General features: G+C 37.3%; 1 protein-coding gene across 1 annotated transcript in view; it reads left to right on the forward strand.

Moving 5' to 3' along the window:
• Nucleotides 1-428: 428 nt before the first annotated feature.
• The window catches only part of SP7 (Sp7 transcription factor), a 58002-nt gene continuing 42158 nt past the window's right edge, over nucleotides 429-16272 (forward strand). The window contains exon 1 of the mRNA XM_044083909.1: nucleotides 429-677. Within this exon, the coding sequence (XP_043939844.1) occupies nucleotides 654-677 (24 nt within the window). The 5' untranslated portion in view covers nucleotides 429-653. The remainder of the gene's footprint in view (nucleotides 678-16272) is intronic.

Below are 16272 nucleotides of genomic sequence, written 5' to 3' on the forward strand. Positions count from 1 at the left end.
TGAGGTTTAAAGCTGCACTGATGTAGCCCGGGAAAGACAGGAGGACTTGTCCCATGTAATTCAGGTAGTGAAGTTACCTTCTCTTCTGAGCTAAGACTCCTCCCTCAATCTACCTTGCCTTCCTTTGATCCGAGTCCTGCTATACCATTAAACCAATTACTGGATTTTATAAATTCTCACTCAGCATTTTTCCAGAGCAGACTAACCTACTTCAAAACACCAACTGTTACCTTGTTCCATAAAATGGAAACACCAGGACAGGTTTCTATAGCTGTTTTTAAGAATGATACACCAGACTGACTTTTTGTTAATAATGTAGGATTAAGGGAATATGTGTAAGGGATCTTAAAAGAGCAAGCCAAATCAACTAAGAGGCAGAGTGAGCGGAAAGGAGTTAGAGACGTATAGATGCATGTACAGACAGACAGTCGGACAGTTTTGTACTTCTTGATTGCTGTAGCTAAGAAAACGCCACAGTGCATGTGCAGTCTCCCCTCCCAGTCTGTCGGGTCTTCAAAGAGTGAGCCCTATAATTAGAAGGCGGACCTTAGGACACCTCCCCTCCCAGGCTGGGCTCCTCCACAACCCATCCCAGTCTCTGCTGAGACACTCACAAACGTTCAGCACCTCCTAGGAGCCGCATTTACTTAGGCATGGCAGCAGCATCAGTGCTGGAGGTAAGTGTTTGCTACCTTTTTGTTATTTTGCACATTTATATACACTAGAACCTAGTTTTTCATCACTGGGGGAAGGGCAGAAAAAAAAAGCGACGATACTGTGCTCTGCTGTATTGCTAAATATTATTTGACAAATTGCAGCTAAGACAAAATAGTTTAGCCGAAACCAGTCTTCTCTGTCACTGTCGACAGCTAGTGGGATTTGAACCGGAGACTACTGACATTCTTTTTTTTTCTAATAGTCATTGGATTGCCCTTCGGTTGGAAGTATTTGAGGCCCTAAAGCACCTAAAGTAAAAAATACAGCTCTGGCGAAAAATCTACTCTTCCGGGTGGTGTCTGTGAAGAACTTGTAATAGTGGTGAAGTACTGAAGAACTTGTAATAGTGGTGAAGTACTGAAGAACTTGTAATAGTGGAGAAGTACTGAAGTTTTAACGGCTGTGGCTAGCAAGTGGCTTTGCCCCCCCCCCCCCCCGTTCCCTTCCAAATAGGTCCAGGGTCATAACTTCAAATTCTCCGTGCTTTTTAATATTCTGATAGATTATAAAATACCTGTCGTGATGTATGTAAAAGGGCAGGGTGAGACAAGGCTGAGCTCATTTTAATAATCAAATGTGTGCATTCTTCAGATCGCACTGCACTAAGTCAGCTTTATTTACTGCACTCACCTTCCCAAAATTCAGATATTCCAAAATAGTATGTAAAGGATTTGTTTTTAACAGATGGACTAAGTGGGGATCACGGTGTCGGGTCTGAGGCTTGCCTGCAGACATTTTATGAGTTATGATGCGATCTCTCATGAATATTTGACTAGTTATGATGCGATCTCTCATGAATATTTGACTAGTTATGTTGCGATCTCTCATGAATATTTGACTAGTATTCGTTTGTATGTGGCTACAACAAAAACAAAGAGCGGCCAGCAGTTTATAGATTATTATAGACAGGTCAAATCCAGAAAAAAAAATATTCAGATAACATGGTACACGGAACTGAAATTAAAGGGACCTATAGCAGCACTTATTTGCTTGAGGGAGCATAAAGACCAGAAACTAAATTTGAGTAAGATAGTTGCTTGGTATGTGGATGGATGAAATACGAAAGGAAATCCCAGCTGGAATAGTTTCCAGCACTGAAACCTGTACCTACCGTAAGCCTAACACAGAACCCAAAAATGACAGCAGCTTTTAACTACCTTTATTGTAACGGCTGTAGAAGAAACGTAGAAACGAGTTTTCTTTCCCAGTGTTAATACTGCATCGCTGGGTATTTTACCTTTTTTATTGCTGTCAGCTGAATAACCCTAAATATCTGTTTTAAATGACTCGAGTGTTTAAATAAATGCACTACATACATATGATAGGGGTTACACAACAGCAGGTGCTTGGCCTATACTTTTGTCAAATTGTCATTTACATATAATAACTTACCCCACTCCTAGAGTTACTTATCTCTCAACCTCTTAGCTGAAGAAATCCGGACAAAGGCACACAAATAAAGGCAGATTTCAAATATTGCTCTTAAACATAGAAAGTTGCCGGAATAACATGATTTGCGTTAGCATGACTTTTTGAAAGAAATGAAGTCTGAAACTCAAATGTATGTCTTTATTTAGTGACTTCAATCTCCAGAGATTTGACAGAAAACCACAAATGTTATAATGAGCAGATCAAAAATATGAGGCAAAAATATGGGCATTCTGCGAAAATCTGGACAATTGAGAGGTATTTATTTAAGGCAGCCAAAGACCCCTTTTTAAAAGAATATACAGGCACTGCAACCCCCTCTGCCTACAATCGTGTATTGAATGAGTCATGGGCCATCCAGGATTCCAGAGAGAGACCCTTTGATCTTGCAGGAGCAACAAACATTTTTTCTGTCTCGTTGATGTATGTGTGGTACAACACCTGCTTTGTAAGAAGACCTGAGGGGTTAGACTGGTTATACTGGGAATGCACGTTATTACATTTTCCAATTGAATGGCAAGTGAGCTCTTTGGAAGGCTAAGGCAACAAACAATTCGGTTTCCTCAGTAACTTTCGCATACATTTATTTATGGGACAGCGGGTGGCAGTTATACTGTCAGTAGCAACTCGTAATCTAGGATTCTGTGATAAATGCAAATTATTATTGCTTGATGTTTCAAACGGTGTGTGTGACAACGGCGTGGTCCTATTCAGACTGCCCGAGGCAAGGCGGAAGCTGTTGAGATAAGGAGCATACAACATTTACAAATGGAAGTCTGACTTATAGAAACACAATATATTATGTTTTCTTTAAGTTCCTCAAACAGCCATGGGCAAAAGGGCAGTACAGAAAGGATTCAGATAAAAAACTGGTATCTTACGGTAGTTATTTACTTCATTGTCAATGAGTGACATTGATCAAACTGCATTGTAGTGTCAGTAGTCCATAGAACAGGACTCCGCTGAAAATAAGATGATTCTTTTAAGGGTAAGTCCTTTGTTAAATATGAACGTGCAGAGATGAAGAGGCTAACACAGCCTTCCAGAGGGACTTAACCAACTTGTGCCTTTTCTTTAGAGATGCCTTTCACCGCACGATTTAATTTTCCCAGAAATAAAAATAACGTGTCCATCCTCCTTGAAACATTCTGCAGCCTTACAAGAAAAATAAACCACTGTCAAAGATCTAGGACTGTCCACCCTGTTAGTTTAGATCATGTTTATAAAGTCTTGTCAACAGCAATAAAATATCCCTGAAAAGCGAAAAACAATATCCATCTTACCCCCACCCACACACCCACACAAGCCCTTTGGAATAATCCTTATTATGTTTAGGAATGCAACTGAGAATTAGAAACATTCCTGACTCAAAGGGGTAGAAATGTGACGGGGTAGGTATTAACATTTCAGCAGAAGTTTCTGCTTTTGCCCAACAATCGCATTTGGTGCCGATTTCACTGACCACATCAAGGAAATACTGACAGACTGATTTGAAGACTGTTGAAAAATAAGTATCTTGTTAAGTTGCTAATGAACTCTGAAAAAGAACCAGGGTTTTAAGTGTATTAACTTTTTAGAAACTAACCATTTTGCAGTTTATTAAAAGCTTGTGCATGGGCGTGAGTGAATATATAACATTTATGCATGCATACTTGTGCTGTTGTGCTTGTCTGTATGCACTGAACAAAAATAAAAGCTGGTACAGTATAGTGTAAAAGTAAGGCAAAAAGGAATACGTTATTTAGGAGGGGAACATATATTTTTTGACTCCCACAACCTAATTTACTCCATCCTACATCAAATAGATTTAAATGGGTAATAAATGCGCTCTTACTGGTTTAAGGGCTCAGGAAAAGAATCTTTAAATGCAGCAAGCCTGCTTTCAATTTATTTCCCTTCCGAGTATTTTGCTAATTTGTAAAGCAGCTTACATAAGTGCTTATCTGGCAGGAAGTTATGCTATAGTTGCAGTGGAACACTGCTCAAAAATGTAAAATACTTTTGAAAATCTGGAGGTGTCACCCACCCCCATCATATTATTTACAAGCAACTTTTGACAACCTAATTTTGCCTGTATATGGCTTTAAATCTAAATCAACCCCCCACAAAAAGACTTTATAAAACTCAGATGACTTTTTCAGTTTTTATTATGGTTTCAATGGCAAATTTGTCTTAAATCATATCGGACATTAAATTATATATATATATATATATATATATATATATATATATATATATATATATATATACACACACACACACACACACATATATATATACATATATATATATATATATATATATATATATATATATATATATATATATATATATATATGCGTATATATATATATATATATATATATATGTGTGTGTGTACACATACATACCCCACACACACACACACGCATATGGAGTGAGAAAGAATTATGGAGAACTGCATTCCAGGTCATGGATGGTATTCTTTTACTTTTGAAAATCAAATGAACTACTGAAAGAATATGCAATTAAAATTCATACTGCAAGTACTAGAAGTAATGTCTTTCAGAAATGCTGTTTTACTTGAAGAAACCTAGCAATGATTGAACACAGTCAACAACCCCCCCCCCACACACGCACATACATGACTGCAGACATGAATGGCACACAAGAGTTCCAAGTGCCAAACAACTGAACACAAGCTTTAGGAAAAGGAAGTGTTATTTTATAATTTTTCAGTCTGCACCTCAAATACTTTTCTGTTTTTGGAATGGTATACGTTAAAGTGCAGTAACTTAAAAAATGGAATACATTTTTACTTACCCCAGAACTCTGGTGCTCCTTTCAGAAAGTCTTTTAAAAATAATATAATGGGCATTATCAGGATTTTGTTTCCCTTTAGCACCACATTTGCTATTTTTTCTGAACATTTATTGTGGATATTATTTTACAGAAAACGTTTAAGATCTTATCTGGTCCTTATAATTTCTCCTTAACTGAAATCACAGAGCCGTGACTGACATAAGTTTCACCACTGATAAAGTGTGATGAGATGTAATAACAGAATATTATGACCTGGAGGACAGACTCTGCAGCATATAAGCATTAATAAAAATCTCTAGTGTTAAAAGCTGAGCTAGTCATGCAGATTTTCTAATTAAAATAATGAGAAAGAAAATTATGTAAAGTGCACTGTAAACTGAGGCTAATTATGTTTTTTTTTTGTAATTAAGTACTATGTTCTGCAAGGAAATATATAGTCTGATGGGTTAGGTATGTTCTGGAGGCTGATGGAGCTGGTATTTAACTTCTCTTGCTATAATGTGACAAAGTGAGTGGTCAGCCATCTACGCCAAGCTCATGTCATCTGGGGTGTCACTGTCATGGTGAAAACACTAGTGGAAAGTAACAGGGAATGTTATAAGCAACTGGATATGTGACCCAGGAGTAGCACTACAACCTTCCTCATGTTTGATTCTGTTGGATAGAAAATCTTACCATGAACAACTAAAACAGAGAAAACTTTGGAAATGAAAATAAAGTAGCAATAACTGTATCAGTTTATCATACCATGATTCCTTAGAGACTGTCTTAATTATTTGTTTGAACAGGTAGCTGGATTGATTGGATTAATTAAATTACATCAGAAAATATACATTAGTATGCAGAAAGCATTGTCTGATTGGACTAGGATTAGAACAAATGGAAAGGGTCCATTACAATATTTACAGAAATCCATACTGTACAGATTAAACCCTAGAAAACAGAGCCTGATTAAAGCCATTATTAAGTTAAACTAACATGTTCAACGAAGGTGAGGCTTAGTAACAGTAACTACCAGAAGGTCGATATTACAAGAGGCCTTCCAACTAAAGAAGCGAGGAGGAATCACATCTAAGGAGAGCTTTTTATTGTTTTAACAGTTTGGTTACACTTCTACTGCATGCACCTTCGTGGTTGAATGTTCCCTAAATGCAGTGCTCAAGATATCAAAACTTTGTAATAAACATTGTACGAGGCAGTTTTGTAAAACTTGTGCTTTGTTAAACTACTCCTCTTCTGGCAGCTACGTATTCCGATGTGTTGTGTGTACAGTGCATCGCACTCTTCTGTGTTCCATAATGAATGTTAAATCTTCCAGGTGTTATGTACTAAATCATATAATATATATATATATATATATATATATATATATATATATATATATATATATATATATACATATACACATACATGTGTGTGTGTGATCATTGTAATATGTATGTGTGGAGATGTATGTTGGTGTGTCAGTTTAGTGCAGGATTAAAGTTATACTATGATCAGTTTCCTGTAGCCCTGAGTTGGTTTGTTTGTTGACTGCTTATTTATTTTTGTTTACTGGGGTAGTGCACTGGACCAATTTCAGACTCATCCCAGGTTTGATTCGTTTAGTTTGTCTCCATTTGCTTATTATGGCTCTGACCAAATCAATTAATCACACAATGTTTCCAGGCCAGACGTAAAAAGAGGAAGTTGTGCCTAGTGTATGTATATGGTTAACAAACGAATAAATATTTTGAAATGTACCAGCCATATTAGAAGTATAAGCAAATTGTAGCAATTTAATTGTGTACACCCAACTTAAAACTAAAAAAGGGCTCATTATGGTAAGCTCACCTGCAAAACAATAAGCAAGTAAAATGTTTACTTTACATATGTTAAGTAACCGTTTTCATGCAGTACAACACGGAAGACTGGCTGTGTTCCTTACTTCATACTGACACACATCAGTTTACAGCGTGTGCATAAAGCTGTTTTCATCATTTTGGTGCCACAAAATTAAGTGTTGCACTCCTTTGCTAGTGAGGAGATTCGATTTCTTCTTCTAGCTCTACTGATGCAGGTTTAAGAACAGAAGGTAGTAAGTGATCAGTTTGAGATGAAAGAGTAACTCTAAATGAGGAGGGGGAGTCTAAGACTGGCCTTCTAGTCTCCAGTATGTGGGGCTGAATTCTAGCCTCTGGATGCCCCCTGGAATCTACATCTAGGTCCCATGTCCACATGAGGTTTTAACTGAGCATTTACATTTTCTCTTGCCTTCTCAAGGCAAGCTGAGTAGTCTAAATGGCTACTTAAAACATTTTTTTTCTAATTTTGCATTCATGGAACTTTATTCCCTGTGAGGTCCATGTAATGCAGACATCAGCTGAATGATATTAACCCATATAACATAAATAAATACATACATACATGCATACATACATAAATACACTCATGGAGTCCCTCTAGGAGATTAACTTAAAATGCACAAGTAAGCAGATAAATAAGCCTTAGTAGACAGCAACAGGTGGGCTCTGACAGTTACATGCAATGTAGTTATCACCCCAAAGTGGCATGTCTGATTGCATAATAGCTGGCCTTTCATTACCCATTGCTATTACCTGGCATGAGGCTGCATAAGGATGACCTTTACTGGGGCAGGGCATTAACCTTAGGGTAGTATTACATGTGGAAGGAGAGGGTCAGCACAAGATTTGGGAGCCAAAGTGGTAAGAATGGGTATAATTAGAAAAGTAAGTAGAACAAATTTGTAATTGAAAGATAGCTGGTGATGCACAAATGAGCAAACTTTGTTATGTGAAACAGTAATTCAACAGTTTTACACATTTATGTCCTGGAACATTGCCATGTCAGCTTTTTCTTTACAAGTCAAAGTGAAGCTTCTTTGTACAAATTCACATCCAGAGAAAAAAATGGACATTATAGTGCAAGTAATAAATGTCCTAAAACTTTGCTGGGTCTATACATAGTGAAGTCAAGATTTGTGTTAACTCGATTCAGGAAGAATTGTACCAAATAAACAAGGTCTAAATAGGTCAGTTTTCAGCAAAGAAAGGGATACTGGCTACTTTGTCTTGTTTCTGTCATTTTACAATAAACACAATGTGAAGCACTGAAGTAATTTTTTTCTGAAAATATAGGGCATAAAGATTTCTTCTGGATTTAAATTCCACAATAGTACTACTAGAGTCTCACAGTATGAAAATGCATATGTTGCATTCCACCTGCACCAAGCTGTAGCTTTTTAAACAGTGTTTCGCTGCAGACCTAACAACTGCTCAATAGCAGCCTTGTAAGGGGGATAGAAATAGGCACTCATAAAGTTTGAGCTTAGTACTATCTGTATATACATCCTACCTTTATTCTTAGCCTCTAGCTAGATACTGGTATATCTGTTCATTACTATGTTTCATATTGTATGTATAGCTAATGTTTGCTGCAGTATGTATTATTTGCTATTGCATGTATATTCAATTGTTCTTCATGTACTCTGCTGCTAATTTATTGTTCTGTGGAGCTTTTCTCTCTGGACCTCCACTGAAAAAGGACCTGTGCCCAGTTGGAATTTCCTGGTAAATAAATAAATAAATAAATAAATAAATAACTGACTAAATAAATAAGTACATAAAATAATATTAAAAAGAAAAGAGAAGTTTGGACATGTTGTTGTGTAAGACAAAACAATGTCCTCTGAACAATTTCACAAAAATCAAATTAGATCAGCTGACTTTTCCTCTTACCATTTATGTATTAGTAAGGTAAAGTGTTCTGCAACAAGAGCCATGTTTTTGCCAAGTTCCCATGTCCCTTACCACTGCCTCCCTCCCTGAGATCATAATATGGCAGCCGTGTCATCAGTTACTCCCAAGGCAACAAACTGCTCTTACAAAAGAGGATTCTTATGACACCATTTAAGTCGTAAGTTAGAAGCAGGTTAACTGTTAATACAGTTTTTCACATTGACAGTAGAAATTGAGCAAGTAGTATATGTAATGTATATAAAATGCATATCAATCTTATCAGTAATATCTGTCCTACTTGTTATACAAGGCAGAGTACAGAGCCATTGATCTGACACCTATCAGTGACTGATTTTATAAAACATGGCATTTCTGAGCATTATAGAATTGTTTAGAGGGAATAAATGTATTACTTTTTATAAGAAGAAAGAATATAGTTAAAAAAAGTATACCGATTCCACAGTGATATTGTTAATACCTCTAAAAGTAGAGATAGTAGCATATTTCATTTGGAGGGAAGATGCCTGTGAGAATGAGTGCTGGTCATTAGTGTTCTTTAGTGGACTTTTAGGGTACGGGCATAAGGAACTCTGTAACAGAACACCATTTTAATATGCCATTAAGGCTCTCATCAGGTTGTGCTGCAATTAAGCTACTAGTGTCTGCCTTTCTTTTTTTTCTTTGTCCCTGCTTTTGCTACTCAATCTTTTATATATTAGTTACTTGCTAGCAAGTAGATGGGACACTATGCATGACTTTTTACCTAGTGGGGTGTAGTACTCTGTTTTCCTTCATGTTTCTGTCATATTATTTTGTTTACTTTTTGTTTGGAATAAAAAATTCATCTAGGCAGTGAATATTTTAAAATAGTCCTGGGTGTGACAAATGAAATGATGCTGAAACAGACAGGCTTATACTACAAGCAGTCTTATACAACATAAATTTTTCTTGTGAACGGTTTAGTTTGTGTTAACAGTTCGTTCTGTGGTCCCTTAAAAGGGCTAGTGGAATGCAAAATAAATAAATAAATAAATAAATAAATAAATAAATCCATAATAACAAAAATCAGTCAACATTTTCTGTTGCCAGCCACTAATTATGTGAACCTTTTAGAGCACCAGACACACTATACAATTAAAAACAATTGTTTAATGCCAAATAAAATACAATTAGTAAACTAATTTCAAAACAGTGAACATGCTAATCTGATAAGCTAATAATACACCTTAGAAAAATATTAAAAGTCTGTTGAGCTATTTCTGAAGTGCTTCAGTTAAATTCAGATTTATTTGTGAGATTCAACAGCTGTTCACATTTTCTTTATTTAGACATTTGTTACCCGATATTATTAAGTGTTTACTACTGGCACTGTATCTTCAGTAATTCTTAATACATTTGTTACCCAATATTATTAAGTATTTACTACTGGCAATGTATCTTCAGTAATTCTTAAACATTTGTTACCCAATATTATTAAGTATTTACTACTGGCACTGTATCTTCAGTAATTCTTAAGACATTTGTTACCCAATATTATTAAGTATTTACTACTGGCACTGTATCTTCAGTAATTCTTAGACATTTGTTACCCAATATTATTAAGTATTTACTACTGGCACTGTATCTTCAGTAATTCTTAAGACATTTGTTACCCAATATTATTAAGTATTTACTACTGGCACTGTATCTTCAGTAATTGTTGCATTTCTGTTGTTAAGAAACAGCATTCAGTACATTTTGTCGTTACATGTGATGGCACTATAAAATTACAATGCTGATGGTGTGGCAAAGCAAACAGCATACCAAATTATTGTACTAAAGACATTTCCTCATCGTATTCCATATTTTTATTTTATAACAGTGTGAACACAGTGTTCCCTAAGGTTCCTTTATGGTCCTGACTGACCAAGAAGGCATTTCAACTCAGATATGATATATAGTACATAATAAACAAGACAAAGCAGTGAAGGTACAGGGTAACATAATTCCTTCATGGTCCTGACTCTGAACAAGAAGGCATATCAACACAGATATGTTTTACAATACATGATAAACAAGACAAAGCGGTGAAGGTACAGGGTAACATAATTCCTTCATGGTCCTGACTCTGACCAAGAAGGCATATCAACACAGATATGGTATACAGTACCTAATAAACAAGAAAGAGCAGTAAAAGTACAGGGTAACACACGTCAGAAAATAAGACTGTAAGTGCAAGTTAAACACACTGCATTCAAGCATTCATTCATTCTGCTGTACTTTGTCTGCTTTATCCTGGCTGTCAGGAAAGCAAGGAAAAAAGTAATTTTAGACTGTACACACACACACACACACACACACACACACACACACACACACACACACACACACACACACACACACACACACACACACAGTCACCTTACTAAGCATACTTAGCATATCAATAATTCAACTTCTCTTTGGGATATATAATTGTACTAAAACATAACCAGGCACAACTTTAACAGCAACAAACAAACATATATATATGAGTTCATATAATCTCTGATTCCAGTGAGAGAAAACTGGTAAAGCAAATGTTGTTAGAAAATAAAACAAAAAATAGATTAATAGAAACATACAAGTTTTTTATCCTATGCCCAGACAGCTTCTCCTGTACCATCTGAGCCCCAAAAGGTCTTTATAAATGTAAAGCAAACAGATTATTCCATGCATCAGTTGTAAAAGAAAATGTTGGGGTGTGAAGTTAACACTTCCCTACAAGAGAAGGTAATAGGATCCTAAGAACATACACCTTGTAGCTGTGGAAAACAGCATCATTGCAGGATCCTGAAGTCTGGATTAGTGCAAACAAGCATTAAGACAGAGGCATATTGTTTGTTCCATTGGAAGAGACACATCCGTATAGAGATGTATGTTTTGGGCCAGTGGGTGAAACCATTAGCCTACTTATGAGTGTAACTACCCCCTGACAGAGCGACATCTTTCCAACCCCATCTTGATGTTTTCCTGCCTCAGATCCCAATCACTCATGATAGCAATGGGAAGACGTTTAATACCCTTTTATCATATTGTGCTTATTTCTTACAGTTCTCTGTGGTGCTCACTGAAGAATGCACTAAAAATGCATGGGTGTATGCTACGCATAGTAGCACTTTTGCATTATGTAACAACATGCTGTACCATTTTTACCACGTGACATTAGTGGGTGTTTTTTATTTTACTGGTTGGAAAAATAATTTTTTTAGTTGAATTTTTCTTAAACCTGTTTCCCATCATGTTGTAATATGTGTTGTTCATAGATGATGGCCCCGTTTGATACATTTAGGATAAACAAAGTGTCCTTTGTTTTACTTTGGACAGTGCATTGGCTTTAATCAGTATTGTCCTTGACTTTGGGGTAGTAATCATAGTAGCGTCTGAATCCCTGTGACTAAGTAGAAACAGTATGTATAACTGTCACAGTTCACTAACCTCAACATAACAAATGATAATAACAGGCATCTAAGAATGCCAAATAATCTGTTGATCAATGCTTCTTGTACTGTTTCACATTTTAAAATAAATGCCAAAGGTCATTCGTAAGGAGGACAGATAAGAAACATTCAAGATAAATTTCCATCAAATATATAGTAAAATGTGCCCTAATAAATACTATTTGCTCTAATGGGAGTTTTTCCAGCTTAAGCAAAATTAAGATACATTGTTTAAAGTTAGCCCAGGTTAATATTTATAGAAATTTTAATACGTCATATAGCTTTGCATGTAGTTATGTCACGTGTTGCATCCATGCTGTCCTTGACATGTTTAATCCATACTTCTCGATCAGAATTGTACCATTTTTCTTTTTCCTCCCACTGCATACAACAACGGCCATCTTTCCTTTTCAATAACATGCTGTAAAGTTTAAGCTGCCAGATAAAAGATAATCTAATGTCCAACATTTTTCCCACGGAATTGTACAGAAATGCTACAGGTTATTTGTGCCACACCCTCCACATACTAATGAAAATGTTTGGGCCCTGTAGGTAAGGCACATGAGATTGTATGTCACTCTGTAATGTACTAGCAATTGCCTTCTGCACTAATCTGCTGGTACTATAAAGTTGCTTAACATTATGTTTAATTTCCTGGTCCCCATCTTGTATCTGCTGTTTTGTCTGGCACAGATTAGTTGCTATATATGTGCATAAGTCTTGTATCAACCAAACGTATGACTTATCCAGATACCCATTGCACTATTTTTATGGGGATAATAGTGCTGCAATAGGGTTAGCACTTATGTGTGTGTGTGTGTGTGTGTGTGTGTGTGTGTGTACATGCATATATGTGTACGTGTGTGTGTGTGTGTGTGTGTGTGTGTGTGTGTGTGTGTGTGTACATGCATATATGTGTACGTGTGTGTGTTTTTGCTTGTGTGCATGTATAGATATACTTACATTTGATAGAGAGAAGCTCACACACACGCTGATATAGTGGAAAGATAAACAGATAAATGTGATGTGTTCTCAGTTTAAAGATCATATGTGACAGAAAGCCTGAGGCATTTGTGACCCATTTTTTCAGCTGAATTTTTTTTGTAAACAGCTGAATTCAAAGCTGTTAGCAGCACTACCATACGTCTCGACTGTACAGATTTTCACAGAATGTCCAGATTTTTGCCTCATAATTTTGGTCCATTTTTCATAAAATTGTGGTCTTTTGGCAAATTAGTGGTAAACCATTAAAGACTGAAGTTAGAAAATAATGACAGACTTTTGAGTTTCTGACTTCATACTATTCAGAAAATTCATGCTAATGCAAAGCCTGTTATTCTATCAACCTTCTAAGTTTGTAAGAGCAATATTTAAACAATGTCCCTATTTTTGGCCGTTTGTCTCACTTTTATATATGGCTTTGTCCAGATTTCATGATCTCATCACAATAAACAAAACATGCTGGGGGGATTGGTTCCTGACCCAGAGACCCTGGAATAGACTGCCCATTACATGTCAAGCAGAGCACCTCCTTGGCCTTCTTCAAAAGGAACCTTGACGATTGGATGGGAGATAGGAAATTCACCACGTGGATCACGTCAGTCGCTTGCTAGACAGGGGTCCAGGGAAGTAAATACTGTGGGAAGAAATATCCAGGGAATTATTATGGCTAGGCTTGTATAGGTCCTATGGCCGATAGCCTAGTACCAACCTATGAACCTAAGAGGTTGAAAGGTATGATATTGCACTACTCTTTAGAAAAGTTCATTCCCAGTATCAGTGGCTCATTTTGATCTAGCCTACTATTCACCATCTCAGAATTGTTATTGCTAGGTCCTTGTTTCCTACAGTTTATCAACTGTGGGTAAGTGTTTTACTGAAATACTGCTGCTTCAGTGCTTGTTATGTCACTGTTTGAGGAAGGTGAAGTTATTACATCATGGTGCAGGATGTAATGTCTGAGATACATGGCTGCAGCAAAATACAAGAAAGATGAAATTATTACATCATTGTACAGGACATGATGTCTGAGATGTATGCCTGGAGCAAAATATAAGAAAGCTGACATTGACATCACTATGTAGGATGTAACATCTGAGATACTTAGCTTCAGCAAAATATAAGAAAAATTAAATTATTGCGTCACTGTGCAGGGCATGTGATGTTTGAGATATGTTTCTGCAGAAAAATATAAGAAAGATGAAATTACTACATTGCTGTGCAGGGCATGTGATGTCTGAGATGCATCCTTAAAGCAAAACTTAAGAAAGATGAAATGATTACATCATAGTGCAGGACTTGATGTCTGTGATACATGCCTACAGCAAATTATATTATATGAAAGGTTAAATTATTATATCACTGTGCAGGACATGTGCCTGCAGCAGAGTACAACTCTTAGAAGCAGATCGTGTTTGGGAATAGTGATAATTTTCTATATAATACTTAACATGACAAGTCTAAGTAAAAGGAAAGGAAATGCACTAAGTTACCCTTCATCCACACCCCATCACCAACCATGAAACACATAATTCACATAATCAGTGTGCCACGCAATCACAGCCCTTAAGGCAAAATAACAAACCCAACACACTAGTAATAGGCGACTCTATAGTCAGGCACATTGATGTCCCACTAACTAGGCTGGACAAGAAGGAGGTTACTGTTAGCTGCCTCTCAGGCACCAGGATCCGCCACATACACAAGCACTCAGGTCACTCCAGAACAAGTACAAATACGACTCTGTCATTGTCCATGTTGGTGTGAATGACCTGAGACGTACCTCCCTGGACTACATGAAAAGAGACATGGAACAGCTCTCTGATCATGTAGCCCAGGCCAGTATGACCTTGATTCTGAGTAGCATCCTGCCCTCACCAAGAATGATGTCACAGTATAAAGAAAAAATGATCAATTTCAACAATTGGCTTAAGTTTCTGGTGTCATTCAAAGGGGATCCAGTATCTGTCCGCCTGGGATGACATGCTCGACAAGCCACATTGCTTTGCAAGAGATGGCTTGCACCTGTCACCCTTAGGCTTTCAAATACTGGCCAAGGCTCTTGCCGCCCCCATAGTGCCTTTTTTAGGCAAGGCTCAAAAGACAAACCCACCACCATAAGTAGCACAAGTAACCAAAAACTGAGGGTAATGCTACTCAATGCCAGAAGTCTAAACCTCAAAATGCATGCACTTGAGGCACTCCTCAGTATGGAGAACATCGACATCTGTGCAGTAACAGAAACCTGGTTTAAGGCTCCTGAGAGCACCCCAGCACTACTAGGCTATAACTCATACCATACCTTTTGGCCACAGAACCAGGACCGAACACAAAAGGCGGGGGTGTATCCACATTCATCAAGGATACCCACACCTCCAGGTTAGTGGCGCAGCACAATGCATCAGAGATCATCCATGTGCAACTAACAACGGGAAAAACTGCAATCCAAATTGTAGCTTGCTACAGATCACCCACCATGACCCAGAACACCCATTCCGTATTTCTGGAGACACTGGGAAATATGAAGGTCCTACCAAACACCCTAATACTAGGTGATTTTAATTACCCAAACATAAACTGGGAGAACTACTCAAGTACTAACTTCCTTGCCCAATACTTCTTAAAATTTATAAACTCAAATGCCCTTGATCAACTAGTCAACACCCCCACCAGAGGGAACAACATATTGGACCTGGTCATCACCAACATGGGCGACCGGTGTTCCACACCAGAGGTCAACCCCTCACTGGTTAGATCAGACCATAGACTAATCACTCTGGATATCCACATTCCGCCCCCACCCCCAATCAAGGAAACCACTGTGAAAAACGTTTCAAAAGCAAACTTCACATTACTTAAGACCGAGGTGGAAAGGTTCAAAGCCCCCATGCTAAAGGACAATGCTGTCCAAGCTGCTGAAACCTTTACAAAGGCACTCTATGAGCATCTGCAGGAATGCATGGATCATGCTATCTAAGTAAAGCCAAGACTCACTCCTCCAAGAATAGGAAACCAGTCTGGTGGACCCCTGCCATAAACAAGCTATACAACAGAAGGAGGAAACTAGTACAGAAAAGAGTAAAATCCCAAGAAAGAAAGACATCCCTGATCATTATCAGCAAGAAACTACG

The sequence above is a fragment of the Protopterus annectens genome, chromosome 9.part0 (assembly GCF_019279795.1).
Source record: "Protopterus annectens isolate FY-2018-M chromosome 9.part0, PAN1.0, whole genome shotgun sequence".
NCBI lineage: Eukaryota > Metazoa > Chordata > Ceratodontiformes > Protopteridae > Protopterus > Protopterus annectens.